The following is a 19,376-nucleotide window of genomic DNA, read 5'->3' as shown; positions in this document are numbered from 1 at the left end:
CGATTTCCAAGGGTAGAAATCATGAAATACAGAATCTCTTCAGAATCTTGTTGATACTCTGAATAAAAGTGTGTTAATTGCAGGTTAATTACCGCTTCAAAATAACTTAATTCTCTTACTCCGGTATCAAACTGGTTTCATAATTATTTCTATCATGCAGTGTATTTTGCAAAATTGTTATAATGGAATATTTTGGGTATATCCTCCTTTACTTTTGGTGCAATATGATTTCCATAAAATTCAACATGCCTTTGCTGGCATCATTTTTGTGGATTTTTTTAAAAAGATAAGCAATGTTGAAAGGAGCTTTATATAAAATTGCTTAATAATTAATACTTAGGTTTGAGGTAAGAGAATGCAATATTCATTTATCCAGATGTTTATGTTAATAGCATTAGTTAAATATAAATATTAACTCGGAATGACTGAAAAAAAAAGTTGGCAAATTCATAATTTGTGAAGTGTGTGACTCAGATTTTAAACGTGGTCTGTCAAGACAAATATGTTGGTTTCTTGATCACAGTGTATGGTTGGAATCCATAAGTGTCTTAAATGAATGCTGCTTCACAATCGTTAATTCACAGATACAGGTTTAAATAGGAGTTTCAACAACTGAATCAATGTTGTTATGCTCTGACCCCTTGACCCCTTTGTGATATTGTTATCATGCATCTAAGACAAGTCTTAGGTTTGGGGATTCTATATAAGAGATGTTTAATGTATTCGCACTTGGGGACCTGACTTGTCACATTCTGGAAATGAGTCTATGGCCTTATAAGTTAATGACAGTGAAGTTACTATGTGACTAGATAGACAAATTATGATACAGTTATACAACAGAACACTACCTGCCCATGACATACATATGGATGGATCTCAAAAACAGATGTATTATTTTTGTAATTCCATTTGTAGGAGATTCTACAACAGACAAAACAATAGAGGCAAGAAGCAAATGGCTGGTTGCCTAGGGTTGGGGATAAGGAAGAGATTGGACTATAGGGAACTCAAAGGAACTTTTATCCTGACAGTTTTAACAAATGTCTTAATGAGCCATGAAACTGTTTACTATCAGTGTTCATTATTATATGCAAATTTCCCCCAATGTTTTTAGTGTGAAAAAAAAAAAAGGTGGGGAAGCAAAGTAGGTGTGGATTTACTCCTCTTTTTTTATATACTCCCTCACTGTTTGGAGTTTGACAATGAACATTTCTTACTTTCACAACAAAACACATTCTCTGGAGGGAATGGGGCCAAGGAAGGTGAGAGGGCCTGGAGCATTTGCCGGAGAGGGTGTCTGGAAGTTGTGAGAAGTTGTCAGGCCTCTGTTCTCAGGTGGGTATGATAAGGTCTAAAGTCTGTTTTCATAACATGAGCAGAGTTTGCACTGCTTATATTTTCCTTGTAAGTTTTCATTTTCCCTTGGCAGTGAGGTTTTTAAATGCTTCAGACTGAATATTTTGTGAACTTTTTTGTATGTTAGAAAGTTAACACAAAGTTGAGGGAATAGTTGGAAAGGCTTAAAACCACTTAAATTTTTCCATCTTGAGAAAACTGCTTTTAATACTTTGGTGTACTTCTCTCCAATATATTTTAAAATCAGTATGTTTTCACATAATATTATATTGAGAAGTAGTCTCAATATAATATTTTGTGGTTATACAATATATGAACATATGGCTGTACTATCATTAATGTAACATGAGGGAATTTCCAAAATGAACTATCATAAATGAAGTCACACTGACCTCTATGAAAAGATATGCAAATGTCTGATTATTTTCTTAGCAGAACCTTTTTAAAGAGGAATTATTGGGTCAAAAGCTGTAACTATTTTCAATGTTCTTCACAATATAGCAAATTGCTTTCAAGGAAGTAATGTCAATTCACACATTCTCTATGGTACAAAGAGAGTGTGCTTCTTGACCCCATAACCACAGCATTAAAATGATGATTTAAGATGTTTCTATTTTGATAGAGCATTTGGATATCTTGCTGTTTTTTTTCTTTGCTCTTTTGTTTCCTTTCCTTGTGTTTGGAGGTTTGTCCTTGTGCATACTGCTATTTGTAGGTTTCTCCTTCTCTGAATTGTAGGAGTCCTTTGCTCTTTAATAATTAGGGTAATGGCCATTACTCTGTGCATCTAATTTGTAAATTCCAGATGATTTCACTGTTGTTAAAGGTGCCAAAGGTGGAAGGTTTTGTCCATGCTTGATCCAGAGAAGTGAAAGCAAGACATTGTGTTCCCCATGTCAGGACTGGGAAAAGTGGGGAAGGGAAGGGCTTGGGTGATGAGACAAGGGACAATTTAGAGGGAAAAAATGGCAGGTGAGGCCTGGCCTGCCATCCTAGTAAACCTTGAGCTGAAGATCTGCATTTTGTATGTTTTTATTTTATTAGCTGTTTGCACAAGGAACATCATTTGGAAGCAATTTTTTAGCCATTTATTTATACTACTGCATGTTCTGGAAAGTGATAAAATTAGATATCAAAATAGTCTTTTTTCCACTGACAGGCTTTTTTCAAATTGCTTTTTAAATACTATTGTACCAATAAAATATAAGAAGGAGCAGTAGAAATGGAACTAGATCATTCCTTCTAGAGGAATAGACCTTACACATCCTCACAATTGTAATTATACCCCATATGTGTGAGGACAGGAGAGAGCAAGGACCAGGATGCTCCCAGTAAGAGCTGCCCTCAAAGGTCATAGCACTGGGGAGATGAAGTCAGAGTCTCCTGATGCTTAGAGTAATTGCTCTTTACCATTAAGATTTTAAGTTTGCATTTTAAGAGGTAAAAAAAACCAATTTGCCATGCAAGCTTATTTAATCAAAAAAGTCAAAATAAACATCCAGACCTGCAGAGGAAGTCATAGGATTCATGATTATGTACAGTTTTATCTTGTGAAAGACAAAACCACTTTTAAAAATGCTGATGTGGCTTTTTCACTTCACATAACCTCATAAATATTGTAAGCAAAAATCAGGGTGAGTTCAAATGCCTGTCTAACAAAATTCAACTAAGCCCAAATTCTTTTTTATAAAATTGTTGTTCAAAACATAACCTGCCTACTCAGCACAATGCTTAAGATAACACAAGTGGTGCTTAAAATATATGTCTTACTAACTTTGATAGTATTGTCTCTGTTGAGAAGCCAGGGGAAAATCTGATTACAGATTTTTAACTATTGGAAATATAAAACCATATGGTTCCCTTAGGAAGATGGTTAATAGAAACAAATGCTGTGTGTGCTATAATCAAGGATTCTATGATGTCATAGGGAAGCTTATTCCATCCCCAAATCTTTTTTGATCAGTAATACAGGGAGAAATCTTTTCTTTTCTAATGTATGACCAATTAGTTAAAATAAAAAGTAATAAAGTAAAAGGCAGAGTTTTTAGATGTGATACCAAATTGTGATTACTTCCCTTAAGAAAGATAAATTTGACTGTATCAAAATTAAAAACCTGTCTCTGCAAAAGATACTTTTAAGGGAATAAAAAGGCAAGAACACTGATCTAGAGAAAATATTTGGAAGTCACATATTAGACAATGCATTTGTATCCAAAATATATAAAGAACTTCCGACTCCAACAATAAGAAGAAATATAACCCGATTTTAAAAAGAGTGCAAAAGATTCAAGCAGACACTTCACAAAAGAAGACATGTAATTGATCAATAATCACACTAATTAATCATTAAGGAAATACAAATTAAAACCACAATGAGATACAAATGTATATCTATTATAATTACTAAGATTAAAAAGAAAAATCTGACAATACCAAGTGCTGACAAAGATGTCCAGCAAAAAAACCTGTCATATAACATTGGTGGGAATGCAAAATGGTCCAGTAATTTGGAAAGAAACTTTGACGTTTTTAAATAAACCTCCGCATGCACATAAGATATGATCTTGCAGTCCTGCTTTTTGGTATTCCCTCATGAAAAACAAAAATATATGTTCCTACCAAAACCCATACATGAATGTTGCTAGCAATTTTATTGATCATTGCCAACAACTGGACAAAGCAAACATCCTTCACTGAGTGGATAAACAAACTGATAAATCCATAGAATGCTACTTAACAATGAAGAGGAGAAAATAACTGATACACACACAAATCTATCACAAATGCATTGTTCTAAGTGAAAGAGACCATTACCAAAAAAAAGAGCATACTCTATGATGCCATGTATATGGGAAAAAAACTTATAAGGTTAGGAAGAGACCAGTGATTACCATGCGTTAAAGCATGGAGAGGGATTGACTAACAAAGCAACAACATAAGAGAAATTTTGGAGATGATGGAACTGTTCCTTATTCTGATTGCAGTGGTGGATATGTAATTCTATACATTTGTCAAAACCCAGAGAGTTGTTTAGCACAAAGAGTGAATATTACTTTGTGGAAATTTTTTAATTTAAAAATAAATTTTAAAAAAGGAAAGAATTTCACATACATGATCAAATGATTTGGGGCATGTCTGGCTAGATAATTCAGTGGTGTAAGGACAGTTTTTCCAATTATTAGTGCTGGAAAGCTGTATATCCACATGCAAAAGAATGACATTGGTCCCTTACTTACCACTGTATATCATAAAAATTAACTCAAAATGAATTAAAAACATAAATTGTAAAAGCCTTAGAAGAAAATATAAAGCAAAACTTAACCTTGGATTTAGCAATGATTTCTTAGATATGACACCAAAGGCAACAAAAGAAAAAATAGACAAATTGGATTTGTTAACAGTTTAAAGGATTTGTGCATCAAAAGGCATTATCAACAGGGAGCTAAAGAGGCAGCTAACTAAATGAAAGAGACAGCTAACTAAATGAAAGTCATACGTCTGGTAAGAAATTAATACCTAGAGTACAGAGAGAATGTCTGAAAAGAAGATATACAAATAGCCACTAGCACATGAAAAGATGCTCAACATCACTAATTTTTTAGGGAAATGCAAATCAAAACTATAATGAGATACCACCTAACAACCATTAGAAGAGCTACTATCAGAGTAATAATAATAAAAACAACAATAAGCTTTGGCAAAAGTGTGGAGAGTTTGGAAATCTTTTGCACTGTTGGTGGGAATGTAAAATTGTAGAGCCTCTGTAGAAACCAGTATGGCAGTTCCTCAAAAAAATTAAAAATATATGATCTAGCAATTCCCCTTATGGATATATAGCCAAAATAATTGAAACTATTGTCTCAAAAACATATTTGTACCCTAATGTTCATAACAGCCTATTCACAGTAGCTAAAACATGAAAAGAACTCGTGTTCATTGATGGATAAATGGATTTTTTAATGTGATGTATACATATAATGGAGTATTATTATTTAGCCTTCAAAAAGAAGGAAATTCTGATATATGCTACAGTATCAGTGAACCATCAGAACATTATGCTGAGTGAAATTAGGCAGACACAAAAGGTCAAATACAGTATGATTTGACTTATATGAGCTACTTAAAGTGGTCGAATTATAGAGACAGAAACTAGAATGCTGGTTGCCAGGGGTTAGGAGGAGAGGGGATGGACAGATATTGTTTAATGAATATGGAGCTTCAATTTTTACAAGATGAAAAGAGCTATGAGGATGGACAGTGATAATGTTTGCATAATATTATAAATGTATTTAATACCACCAATTGTAGACCTAAAAATGGTTAAAATGGTCAACACAATATTGAAGGAAAAGTACAAAGTGAAAAGATTAACACTACCTGATCTCAAGACAATTATAAATCTACTGTGGTTAGGTATGGAGAAGAACACACAAATAGGTCAATGGATCAGAATAGTCTAGAAATAGTCACACTAATCTATAACAAAGAGGCAAAGGCAATACCATGGAGAAAAGATAGTTTCTTCAATGAATAGTGCTGGAACAACTGGACATTCACATGCTAAAAATAATTCTAGGCACAGACATTATACCCTTGACAAAAATTAACTCAGAATGGATCACAGACATAAATGTAAAATTCAAAACCATGAAACTCCTAGAATATAACATAGGAGAAAACCTCGGTATGATAATGACATTTTAGAAACAACATCAAGTCATGATCCATTAAGGAATTAATTTATAAGCTGGACTCTGAGAAGACTTCTCAAAGGAGTGAGAAGACAAGCCACAGGCTGGGAGAACATATTTGAAAAAGATACACTTGATAAAGGTCTTTATCCAAAATATACAAAGATTTTTAAAACTCAACAGCAAGAAGGCAAAAGCTCAATTAAAATTGTACCAAAAACTTTAACACCTCTTCAAAGATACTGATGACAAGTACATAAAAGATATTGCACATCATTTATGTTTAAGAAAGTTTAAATTAAAATAACAATCAGATATCACTATATACCTGCTGGAATGGCCAAAATCTGGAACACTGACAAAAGCAAATACTAGCAAGAATGTGGAGCAACACAAACTCTCATTCCTTGCTCATAGGAATGCAAAATGGTACCGCCACAATGGGGGGACGATTTGGCAGTTACTTAAAAAATTAGACATATTCCTACCATTCAATCTAGCAGTCAAACTCCTTGGTATTTACCCAAAGAAGCTGAAGACTTATGTCCACACAAAACCTACACGTGGATGTTTATAGCAGATTTATTCATGATAGCCAAAACTTGAAATCAACCTTCAGAAGGTTTACTCATTTGAGTAATTAAGAACTAACATATTTTCATTTGTGTGGGATTTTTTTTTTTTTAGGACTATGGCTATTTAATTTAAAAATACCCATTTCATTACTTCAGTCGTTGTGCTCCCTGGTAGATTTCCAGCCTCACAGTGCTCTAGTCTTATGCCCGTGTTTATCACTGGCATTAAAATAAATGAACCCCAAGTCATAAGACTGGTCTTGAATGACACATCAACTCACTTTGAAAATTCCTCTTACAGCTTTCAAGTTAGTCTAAGAAACTACAAAAAAAAAGTAATGATATGTGCCTCTCCTCCACTTGTGACCACTTCACCAGAAAGAGTCCCTTGGTATGTTTCTATTCAGCACATTTGTTAAAAAACAGTCTCTTATTTTGTAATTGTTCTCTGTAGCTGATACTTCAAAATCATGCCCTGGTGTTACAGCTTTTTTTTTTTTTCATGAAATAATATTGATTTATTCAAAGCAAGAGATGCTTTTCAGCATCTCTTGATTTATTCAAATCAAGAGATGATTTCCGATAATGCCTGTATAGTGCTGTACATGTAAAAATAGAAGTCTGCTGAATTTAATCATCTATTTTATGTGTTACTTATGATAGCTTTCAAAGCCCTGTTTTAAAACACATCATTTCATCTTCTCCTCATATCAGCACTGAACATGGACATAGTAAGAATCATTTTTATCCAGTTTTCATGGAAGAAAAAATCCTCAGAAAGGTTAATAAGGTGTAATTGAGGTCACCTGGAAAGGGCCTGGTGATGCAGAGGTCAAGTCTGAATTGTCTGATTCATTCTTTGGTGATTTTTCACACTGTGATTGCTCAGAGAACAATGACCTAGTTCTGTGATCTGAATGTTTGTGTTCCCCCAAAATTTATATGTTGAAAACAACCCTCCAAGGTGATATTAGTTGGTGAGGCCATTGGGAGGTGATTAGGTAAAACGTGGAGCTCTCCTAAATGGGATTAGTGCTCTTATAAAAGTGACCCAACATACAATTATATCAAAAAGAACAAAATACCTACCAGTAAACCTACCTAAGGAGGTAAAAAATCTGTACTCCAAAAAGTATAAGACACTGATAAAAGAAATTGATAACAAATTGAAAGATATACTGTATTCATGGATTAGAAAAATTAGTATTGCTAAAAATGACCATAGTACCCCAAACAATGTACAGATTCAATGCAATTGCTATCAAATACCAAGGGCCCTTTTCACAGAAATAAGACAAATAATTTTGAAATTTGTGTGGAAACACTAAAGGCCCTGAATAGCTAAAACAACCTTGAGGGGAAATCAAAAAATAGAACTAGAAGAATAAGGCTCTCTGACTTCAGACTATACTACAAAGCTACATTAATTAAAACAGTATTGTACCAGCAGAAAAATAGGCACAGCTCAATGGAACAGAATAAAGAGCCCAGGAATAAACTAATACTCTTATGGTCATTTAATTTGTGACAAAGGAGTCAAAAATATACAATGGATAAATTGCAGTATCTTCAATAAGAGGTGCTGGGAAGAATGGACAGTTAAGGATGAAATTAGAACATTCTCTAACACCATGTACAAAAATAAACTCAAAATGGATTAAAGATCTAAATGTAAGATTAGAAACCATAAAACTCCTAGAAGAAAGCATTGGCAGAGCACTCTTTGACATAAATTGTAGCAATGGTTTTTGGATCTGCCTCCTGAAGCAAAGGAAATAAAAGCAAAAATAGACAAATGAGACCTAATTTAACTTAAATGCTTTTGCACAGCAGAGGAAACCATAAATAAAATGAAAAGACAACGTACCAATACCAATGGAGGACAATATTTGCAAGTGATATGACTGATAAACAGCTCATACAAGTCAACATCAAAAAAACCCAATCCTCCCCTCTTCCCAAAAATAGGCAGAAGACCTGAATACAAATTTTTCCAAAAAAGATGCACAGATAGCCAACAGACACGTGAAAAGTGCTCAATATCTTTAATCATTAGAGAAATCTGAATTAAAACCACAATGAGATATCACTTCACACCTGACAGAATGGCTGTCATCAAAAAGACCACAAATAACAAATGTTGATAAGGATATAGAGAAAGAGAATTCTATATACTGTTGGAAAAAATGTAAATTGGTGCAGCCACTATGGAAAACAGAATGAAGATTTCTCAAGACACTAAAAGTAGAACTACCATATGACCCAGGAATTCTACTCTTTGAAAAAAAAATTAATTCAAAAAGATGCATGTGCCTCAATGTTCATACCAGCATTTTGTACAATTACCAACATATAGAAGCAATCTGTCCATGAACAGATGAATGGATAATGAAGATGTGGTACACACGCACACACACACACACGCTAGAATACTACTCAGCCATAGTAGTATTGACATTTTTTCATTTGCAACAATATGGATGGATTTGGAAGGTACTATGTGAAGTGAAATAAATCAGAGAAAGACAAATATTGTGTGGTATCACTTATATGTGGAATTCAAAAAAATAAAACTAGTGAATATAATAAAAAAGGAAGTAGACACACGGATGTAGAGAAGAAACTAGCAGTTACCAGTAAGTAGAGGACAGGGGGAGTGGCAAAATAAATGTAGAGGATTTAGAGGTACAAACTACTATGTTTAAAATAAATAAGCTGCAAGGATATATAATGTAATACAGGGAATATAGACAATGTTTTATAACAAATATGAGTGGAATAGAACCTTTAAAAATTGTGTATCGCTGTGTTGTACACCTGAAATTTATAGTGTACATCGACTATACCTGAATTAAAAAAAAAATAGTCCAAAAAATGGCTGGACAGAGCTCCCTGCCCTTCTACCATGTGAGGACAAGTAAAAAGAGAGCATCTACGATTCAGGAAACTCACCAAATACCAAATCTGCCAGCTCCACGTTCATGGACATCCTAGCTTCCAGAACTGTGAGGAGTCAATTTTTGTTGTTTATAAGCCACTCAGTCTGTGGTGGTATTTTTTTATAGCTCGCAAGTAGGATACCTGGCTGCTCTCTTTATTTGACATTATTAACTGATAGACCTACAATGTCATTAGACAGATAAACCTAAATTTTAAATCCGTGCTTACTTTCATGCATTAAAAGCAACTCCCTGTTACCTGTAAGATAACATTTCTTTGTCATGGCCTATAAAAACACTCCTAGCTCTGAGCTTTATTTACTTTTTCTGCTTATTTCCTACTTCTTACTCTAAACTCCAGCCTCAAAAAAGCAAGTAATAAAGAACATCTCAGCTTTGCCCATGCTGTCCATCCATCCTGAATATGCCCTGCCGCCTCCCACTATCCTCTCACTTTAGCTCAAATAATTCCAACTCATTTTTTATGATGCCAGTGTCAGATCAACTCCAGGAAATCTTTTATTAAGTCCTTAAAATTGGATACAAGTTCCTTTTGCCCAAACAGTTCTGCTCTCCAGATACCTCATGCTCACCTACATTTCCCAACACCCAAGCGTTATGAACAGAAGTGATATGCTTTTAAGCAGATACATTTATTTCTTATGCAAATGTTGCCCTGGTTGTCCAAGATAGTTGCCCAGAACCCACATGGGCTAGTATGACTGAGAAATTCCTATTGCATTAAACCACTGACATGCTGTTTGTTATTTAAGGGTAAGTCTGTTTGACCCTGATAGAAATTTATGGCAGGAGAAATGCTGCAGTAATAAATAAATAAATAGCACTAAAATCTGTAGCACTGAAATAGTGCCCGTGCCAGGGATAAAGGTGAGTGATGTGGAAGCTGGGAAACGAGGCTATGCAGTTGATGAGACATTGGGTAAAACTCTTGCGATAACTTGCCCGGCCAGCTGCATCTGTAATGAATGAGCTTGTAGATTAAGAACAGTACAAATTAAAGTTAAGACACCTCATTCTCTCTGTTGAATATGGGAGGAAAGATTGCTCTCCCTTCCCTTTTTCTTAAAACGTTTACTTTAGAAAACATAAAATCATAAGTATTTTCTTCTCTCTTTGAAATGTATATAAATCCTTTTGAAAATGAAATTGGCCTTTTTCTCACTTTTAAGAACCAGGACTACCTTTCCCTCAGGGACTCAGAAACCACCCCTTTGAAACTTAAACATCAAAGGAGAGCACGCCCCTTACCCCCAGTTTCCTTGGGAGGGTAAGAACCTAACTTTGGTGTTGCTTGGCTCCAAACTGCAAAATGACCTCCTTTCATAAAGCTGTGAGAAGTTTGTTTTTCTTCTAGATAAAGCAGTTGGCGAAGCTAGATGGTCACTCCAGTGACCAGGTGAATAGGATGGGCCCTGTGTGGCAAATGGTGGTGTTAAATCCTTTTATTTGAGTCTAGTTATTGTTTATCTTGAGAACATGTACATAGTGGGTTATTTCTGCCTTTGACTACCTTTGCAGTCTCTCAGCAGATTACCTGTGATGTGCATCACATTTTGGTTTAATATGTATAAAATAACAAGTGTTTTATTTCTTTATTCCTTTTGTGGAGAGGACTTCTAGATTAGGAGAAGATTTTGTTTTTAATTCTATTTCCCAGCAACATCTAGGGGAAGAAGTTAGAAAACAAAATGTTTCTTGGCTGGCAAGATACTTCAAAGAAGGGATCATTGGGAAACGTTGAGAACTTGCAAGCAAAAATTGAAAGGAATTTGAAAAATTCTAAACTCTGCAAAATTGGAAAAGAGAAGTATGTTAAGTCTCCAAAGAGTAGGGGATAAAGTTAAAAAAGTTTTCACATGACAAAAGCGGAGTTCCCATCATGGCTCAGCAGTTAGCGACCACAATTGGCATTCATGAGGACGTGAGTTTGATCCCTGGCCTCACTCAGTGGGTTAAGGATCCGGCGTTGCCAGGAGCTGTGGTGTAGGTCACAGACATGGCTTGGAATCTGTGTTGCTGTGGCTCTGGCGTAGGCTGGCGACTACAGCTTCACTTGGACCCCTAGCCTGGGAACCTCCATATGCCACGGGTATGGCCCTAAAAAGACAAAAACAAAAAACCCAAAACCAAGTTTAAAAATTCTCAAGAAAAAGAGTAGAATAAGTGTATTGTTTCCACATTTGCTACTAAAACCTCTCAACTGATTAAGGTGTTCAAGGGAAAAAATCAGCTTAGGAGTATGGTGCCTAGTATAATCCTTCAATTTAATAGAGATGACTTAGGGTAAAAAATTGAGTAAGTGGTGCTCCTAAAGAACTTGATAAAGTCAAGGTAGAACCTTTAAATCAAAAGAGAGAGTTTTAGGGAAGAGGAAACAAAATATTATAGCAAATCTAAGTATGTCTTTAAAAATACTCCAAAAATGGTAGATATTACCTTGGTAGATATGATCAACCAGAATTAAATATACAAACAACCTAGTAGTATTTTGACAAACTTTTGTGGCGGGGATGGGAGGGAAGGAAACCCAAACCAAACATTTTTATGATTTTTTAAGACTTGTTATTAATCAGATCGCTCCATAAACTTCTCAGGGCAAAAAAAAATGGGCTGAGAAATGTGCAAAACCTCAACAGAAACGTTTTCCCAATGTCCAATTCGGATATGGCCATCAAGGATAATCATAAAGGAAAAATCCTCCTGAGAGAGGACAGGGTCAAGGAGAGTAAAAGATAAGCCAGTTCCTCCGAAAGAGCAGAATAAGGGTCACAGATCACTGTTAACCTCCACTTAACACAGGACCCTCTGGTTATCTGGTGAGGACCAGGGAGAGTCCTGCCTGCCCTGTCTCACCTGTTCCTTCTTTGCTTAAAGGGAGTGTTTGCAGTGCTAGGCTTCCTATTTCTCTTGAACCATTGTTCCTTAAGTGGGGGTGGATAGAAGTAGAAAAAAAAATTTGTACTATTCTTTTGGAACCAAGAGAATTCCTATCTGGAACTGATGTAGCTATGGATTCTGGATTTGGAGCTAGAATCAAGGGCTTGGACAGATCGCTTTTTGGTTCATCTCCCTTAGGGAGGGATCAAGTATGTAGAAGGAAGAGAGATGAGGGAACTGGCTGACTAGAAGAGAGGATTGTTGCAGAGACAGTCACGCTTACTGAACATCCCAACTACTCCCCTGAGTTTACCTTTGTCTTTGCAGTTGAGTTGGGCCATGTGGGACAGGATTCTAGACAAGGAGCTCATAGGCATTGCCTCTCTGCAGAAGTACTTAAATGTCTTGTATTAGTCAACTTGGGTTCTCATAATAAAACACCAAAGAATGGGTAATTTAAATGACGTAAATTTATTTCTCACAGTTCTGGAGGTTGCGAAGTCCAAGGTGAAGGTGCTAGCTGACTGATTCCTTGTGAGGGCTTACAGACAGGTTGCAGACAGCCACCTTCTCACTGTGCCCTCACATGGTGGAAAGGGAGAGAGAGAAAGTAATTCTGCAGTGTCTCTCCGTGTAAGGACATTAATCCTATTGGGTCAGAACCCCATTCTTATGACTTAGTTAACTTTACCTCCAGAAAGGCCTTCTCTGCAAATATGCATTGCGGTTTGAGTCTTCAACATACAAAGTGGGGGTCAAGTTGCGGGAGGAGGTAAACAATCCAGTCCAGAGCATGCCTATTGAAGAATTTTACAACCCTTTCACCTGCTGTGCAATTGAAGTGGTCTAGTGTTGAGATGTCTTAGCCACAAGATTGAGCAGCCAGTGTTTCTGAATCTAGTTTGAGGATACTTATATCAGACATAGCTTGAGTGAGAAATAAACATTTGTTGTGTTAAGCCATTGAGGTTTGAAGTTAGCATTATTATTATTATTTTTTAAATTACACAGCATAAGTGAACCAGTTTTCCTAATCTATAACTTTTTTTGTGATTTCAGTACCTACTCACTAAAAGTCTTTTATTACCATTCCTACTTTATATTATAATCATTGGTCCATCCATCTCTCCAAGTACCTTGTGAACTCACTAAGAACAGGCATTACATTATAGTCATCTCTGTTTATCCAAAACATTGTGGTATTTGACAAATGATTGAAAGCATCTCAGAGAATAAATGAGGTTTTTAATGTTAAAAAAAGATTTAAATTATCACATTCAATTGAGTTCTAGTTACATAATATAGAGAAAGAGAAATGCCTCTTCCTTGAAAAATTTTCATCAGGGATATATGTAATGTTAAAAAGTCATATGTCTGTATAGATTCTTCCTTTAATTCCAAAGAAATAATGCTAAGACAAAGCCTTTGAGGAATTTAGTGTCTTTTGTGTGTGTGTATCTAATTTGGTTAAGTCTCTTGCTACTAGAACACTGGGAGTAACTTTTTCCCCTAGGATAAAGCATTAATTAAATGACTTAGGAAACTGTTCTTATCAAGAAATGGAGGCTCCGATCTTAATTTTTGCTCCATTAACTTTAAAGTTCAATACATTTTTATTGAACCCACACATGCTTTAGTGTGAATTGCTTTTCATTAATTGGTCTGTAGGGATTCCAATGACAGTTTTGGTCTTCCTTTTTAGGGTTTTTTTTTTTTTTTTTTTTTTTTTTTTTTAATTCTCCTTCAGAAAGTTCCTAAACTTTAGTAATAGCCGTTAAATCAAGAAATGATTACTGGAATCAAGAGGGTAAAAATCCCACGGAAAGAGATGGGAAGTTCTGGTTTGACTGGGATGGTGGCAGGCCTCTACCTCCACCAACGAGATTTCCATCTTAGAGGAGACTTTAGGCTGGCTTTATCAGAACAGCTGAACCATTCATTTATTAATTAATGATTCATTCAAAAGATGCACATGTTTTCACTGGACTTAGGACATATGTTGTTACTGTTATGACATCTTACACTGAATGGCCTCAGGTAGTTGCCGTTGCCTGTGTGCACCCCACCTTGTCAGTGGACGTCAGTGTTTTCATCATTTCAGCTGAAGCTGTGTGTAATGTTAGTGCTTCACTTCTTGAGTCTAATTTCATTTCAGTTTAATTTCAACTCTGCAGTGTTTCTCTCAAGAAACCTCTAGGACCATTAAAAAAAAAATACTTAACTGTGAACATTTTCTGGTAGATAAAGTATTCACCAGCCAGCGTAAAACTGATAAAATAGGTGTTGGTGGTTTAGAAGAGAATTTTAAATTCAAAAGCAGCATATTTTTAAATGGAGAAATGTGTACCATTAACACTCCTGATGGCAAATGAAATAATATCTTGTGAAAAAAGAAAAACAGAGGAGGCCTTGATAATTCTGAGTTTGACTCCATAGGTACAAAAGTTTTAGAAATTCCTTAGCTAGCTTATTTCACTTATATTTCCTTTTTAGGCATGTATAAGAGTAACGTATAAATAATCTATGACAAGTGAGCCTGAGTCTTTCAATACATACAAACATTTTGAAATTATCAAAAAAAACTTTGTAGGAGTTCCCACTGTGACACAGTGGGTTAAGAATCCAATTGCAGCAGCTCAGGTAGCTGCATAGATGTGGGTTGGATACCCAGCCTGGAACAGTGTGTTAAAGGATCCAGCATTGCTGCAGCTGTGGTGCAGGTCACAGCTGCAGCTCAGATTTAGTCCCTGGCCTAGGTACTTCATATGCCATGGATATGGCCCTTAAAAACAAAACAAAACAAACACTTCCCATAATAGTATAATTGGTGCGTTTTGTCCACAGTAACACATAAAGTCAGGTATGAGTCTTATAATCTTTGGTGTTTTATATCCAACAAATTATGGTAGTTATTGAGTTCATATTACATTCCAGGCATTGTTTAGGTGCTTGGATAACTCAGAGACTAAAGTTCTCTGCCTTCGTAATGCTCATAGGCTATTGAGGAAGGACAGTAACAAACTAATAAGCATATTACTATGAACATACATAATATAGCAGGCGTTGATGTGTGTTACAGAGAAAAAACTAAAGATTTAGGTGTGCATGGATGGGTGCTATTGATAGAACTGTTCAAACAAGATCTCTTATGTAAGGTGATATTCCAGTTGATAGCTAAAGGAAGTGAGGAAGAAGATTTGTTAAGTGGTTATTTGAGAAATAACACTCTTGGCTTAGGGCATGTCAAGTTTAAAAGCTCAGCTGTAGGAGTTACCATCATGGCGCAGCAGAAATGCATCTGACTAGGAACCAGGAGGTTGCGGGTTCGATCCCTGGCCTCGCTCAGTGGGTTAAGCATCCGGCATTGCCGTGAGCTGTGGTGTAGGTCACAGACGCGTCTTGGATCTGGTGTTGCTGTGGCTCTAGCATAGGCCGGCAGTAACAGCTCCAATTCGACCCCTAGCCTGGGAACCTCCATATGCCGCAGGTGCAGCCCTCAAAAAGACAAGACAAAAAAAGAAAAAAAAAAAAGCTCAGCTATAGACAGCATTGCACTTTATATTTAAGGAGCAGAAAGTGGGCTAGAGCAGAGAGAATGCGGGAGGTTTAGGCAATGACACCAGACATTTGCCGTGGGCTCAGCTTAATAGCCTCTTTTGTGCTATATTAAGGACCATGGGTTTTACTTGGAATGGATTGGGAACTCATTGGGATACTTAGATCGCATGATACAAATTCTTATTTTATTTTATTTTATTTCATTTCATTTCATTTCATTTCATTTTATTTTATTTTATTTTATTTTATTTTATTTTATTTTATTTTATTTTATTTTGCTTTTTAGGGCTGTTCCTGTGGCATATGGAAGTTCCCAAGCTAGGGGTCAAGTCGGAGCTGCAACTTCTGGCCAATGCCACAGCCACAGCAATGTGGGATCCTAGCCATATCTTCGACCTACACCACAGCTCACAGCAATGCCTGATCCTTAACCCACTGAGCAAGGCCAGGAATCAAACCTACATTCTCCTGGATACTAGTCGGGTTTGTAACCTGCTGAGTCATGACAAAAACTCCTCAATTTTATTTTAAAGGAGAATACTCCAGAAATTGTACGGAGACCAGGCTGTAGGGAAGCAAAGATGAAAGCGAGTACAGTTAAGATTCTATTACAGTATCCAGACAAGAGATGAAAGGCCAATGATTTAGCAGGGGAGAAGAGGATAAACTGTCAGGTTTAATACTGTAAATTAACTATACTTCAAAAAAAATTCTTTTAGGAGTTTCCATTGTGGCTCAGTGGGTTAAGGACCTGATGTCTTTGTGAGGATGCAGGTTCAATCCCTGGCCTTGCTCAGTGGGTTAAGGAACCAGGGTTGCTTCAACATAGATTGCAGATGAGGCTTGGATCCATTGTTCCCATGGCTGTGGTGTAGGCCTCAGCTGCAGCTCCAATTTGACCCTTATCCTGGGAACTTCCATATGCCACAGGTGCAGCTGTAAAAAGAAAAAAATATTTTAAAGAATTTTTAAATGAAGAACTTTAAAAATTAAAAAAAAATAAAGTTAGGGTCTGAATACAAGTGTAATGTGAGAAAAACTTATGGATCAAACGTGACTTTGAGAACTAAACCAAGCAGCTAGTAAAACATAGATGCCATTTACTGACATATGGAATACTGAAAGGGTCAAAGATTGGTTGAAAGTCAAAAATTTGTTTTCTGCCATAGTACGTTTGAGATACCTCATGGACATGCAAGTGGAATTTCAGAAGGTGGTTGCATACATCAGGGGAGAGTCACCAGCATGTAAGTTGCTTTTAAAGTTATACACCTGGATTCCTCGCTTATAAGAAAAGATACAGAAATCCATTACTTCCCCTTGGAGCAAAAACCATGTTAAGTGGCACAGAGAAGTGAATAAGATGAAACTTGAGAGGTGACGTTGATTTTGCAAATCAGAGTTCACTGATGGCCTTGAAAAGAGCTGTTTCAGTGGAGTCATGAGGACAATAGATTGGAGTGGGTTCAAGAGAGAAATTGGAGTCAGCAAGGACAGATGCTCAAGAAAATTTGTTGTGGAAATAACAGGGAAATAGAAAAATAGCTGTAAAAGAATGAGGTTAAACTTTATTAGAAGATCAGTTATATTAAAACATTTGCGTGCAGACAGGAGTCAAACTCTACAGAGGAGAAAAAAATGATAAAGCAAAAGAAAGAAGGAGACGTCACTAAATAATAACCTTGAATTGATGAGAGTAAACAGGATCTAATGAACAAGTGAGCAGCTACAGTTAAAAAATTTATGAAAAATAGTAAAGTATAATGGAGGATGAGATGATGGAGGCGTAAATGGAGGCAGGTGTTTGGGGGTTACCACAGAGGCATGTGGAAGTTGCCTTCTGATAGCTTCTCTTTTCTAGTGAAATAGGAAATGAGGTAACGGACTGGGAGGAGAGAGGAAAGATAGTCAAGGTTTGATGCAAGAGAAGGTATGATATGGTTGTTTAACAGAATGAGTAAACCCAGCACATAAGTAAAAATGGACAGTTGACACCAAAGCGAAGTTCTCACAACCATCAGCCGAACCTGTGGCCTCATCTGTTTTCCTCTGCTCTTGGCTCATCACCCAGTGCTGCTTCCAAACTACCCCAGGCTTCTGCCCTTTAGATCTTCTGTTCCTAATCAGTGTGTGTCAGGGCCTCCCAGCATCCCGCGCATGAGCCAGGCAAGGCTCAGTCACGTACTTGCCCACTTCAAAGACCCATTCTTCCTATTTTCCTGTTCTACACTCGGGGTGACAGTATGAGGGGGCTGTGAGGGTTTTCCAAGACAGCTGCAGCCTCCCTCAGGTGTGCTCCTATTTATAATGTTCCAAGACTCCCCCAATATCTAACCATTTCTGAAGTGCTCCTCCCGCACACATGCAGTCTCAGTTCCTGTCATTTTATATTTGTTGTGATCCTTCTTACTTTGACACCTGTCCACGTCATCTTGTTTACCTGGAATACTCCCCCCACCTCACCCCTCACATCTCTCTCTCTCACATCATACACACACACACACACACACACACACACACACACACGCACACGCACACGCACACACACACAATTGTTAAGCCTTTCTTAACTTAGATGCTCTTATAATGACTTACACAGGACTTCTCTACTGTAGTGCTGGCCACACAGATTGCGAAGCCCTATACACCTGGCAGACTCCACACTGCCCCGGGAGATGTTTTTCTAGCAATGTGCCCAGTGTCTGCCATAGATGTCTGTGAAACGAATGAAAGGACACACGGGGAGGCAAGAACACAGACTCCAGATCTAGAGGAGCAGGGCAGGGTTACAGGGAAGTTCGAAGCTCGGTTCCAGGTCTAAGTTTCTCTTGGTGGCACAGGGGCAGGCAGGAAAAAGTAAATATGTCTCTTAGGCCATTTTTACTCTAATGAGACAGCATAGGACAGTCATGCCACTTTATGAGGCAAAGAAATGAGATCAAAACCTCAGGTATTATTTCCAGCTGTCAGATAATGTTCTTCACTTAATAGGAATGCAGAATCACATTACAACAAAATCAGAAAATGAGGCAACATCATAAATCACAGAAAAAGGTAACAAAGATGAGGAAATAGAATTATTTTCATTTCTTTTATGTCTAAAATGCCTGTGACTTAAATAACAGGTATATTAGTGTCTAGATCCAGTCAAAACATATTTCTGATTCCTAAAGTGAGGGTGAATTTGGCAGAAAAGAAACATGTTCCTAGTGTCATCCTTTCATAGCTGTATTTCACATGGCGTGAGATCGTGCCTATGTGTTGCCATGTTCACAGAATGTTCCCCTCTCTCCTTCCCCACCTGATTTCCCTGCTCTCCAGATGTCCCTCCTTCTCCCTCCCATCTGCCCCCCCACCCC

The 19,376-nt window shown here is 36.8% G+C and overlaps 1 protein-coding gene across 5 annotated transcripts in view; it reads left to right on the top strand.

Moving 5' to 3' along the window:
* DOK6 (docking protein 6) overlaps positions 1-19,376 on the top strand; it is a 402,580-nt gene that overhangs the window by 214,476 nt on the left and 168,728 nt on the right. For 3 of the 5 annotated variants that reach the window (XM_021099323.2, XM_085018102.1, XM_021099324.2), the window contains exon 6: positions 17,187-17,264. The exons of the other annotated variants lie outside the window; for them this stretch is intronic. In XM_021099323.2, coding sequence (XP_020954982.1) covers positions 17,187-17,264 — 78 coding nt within the window. The remainder of the gene's footprint in view (positions 1-17,186; positions 17,265-19,376) is intronic. 5 annotated transcript variants of the gene reach the window in all.

Source organism: Sus scrofa, chromosome 1 (assembly GCF_054392235.1).
Source record: "Sus scrofa isolate SSC_HxYL_T2T_F1_AM1 chromosome 1, Sscrofa_HxYL_maternal_Yorkshire_Landrace_v2.0, whole genome shotgun sequence".
Classification (NCBI taxonomy): Eukaryota; Metazoa; Chordata; class Mammalia; order Artiodactyla; family Suidae; genus Sus; species Sus scrofa.
The sequence above is the reverse complement of the archived record's forward strand: the minus strand, read 5'-3'. Positions and strand labels throughout refer to the sequence as shown.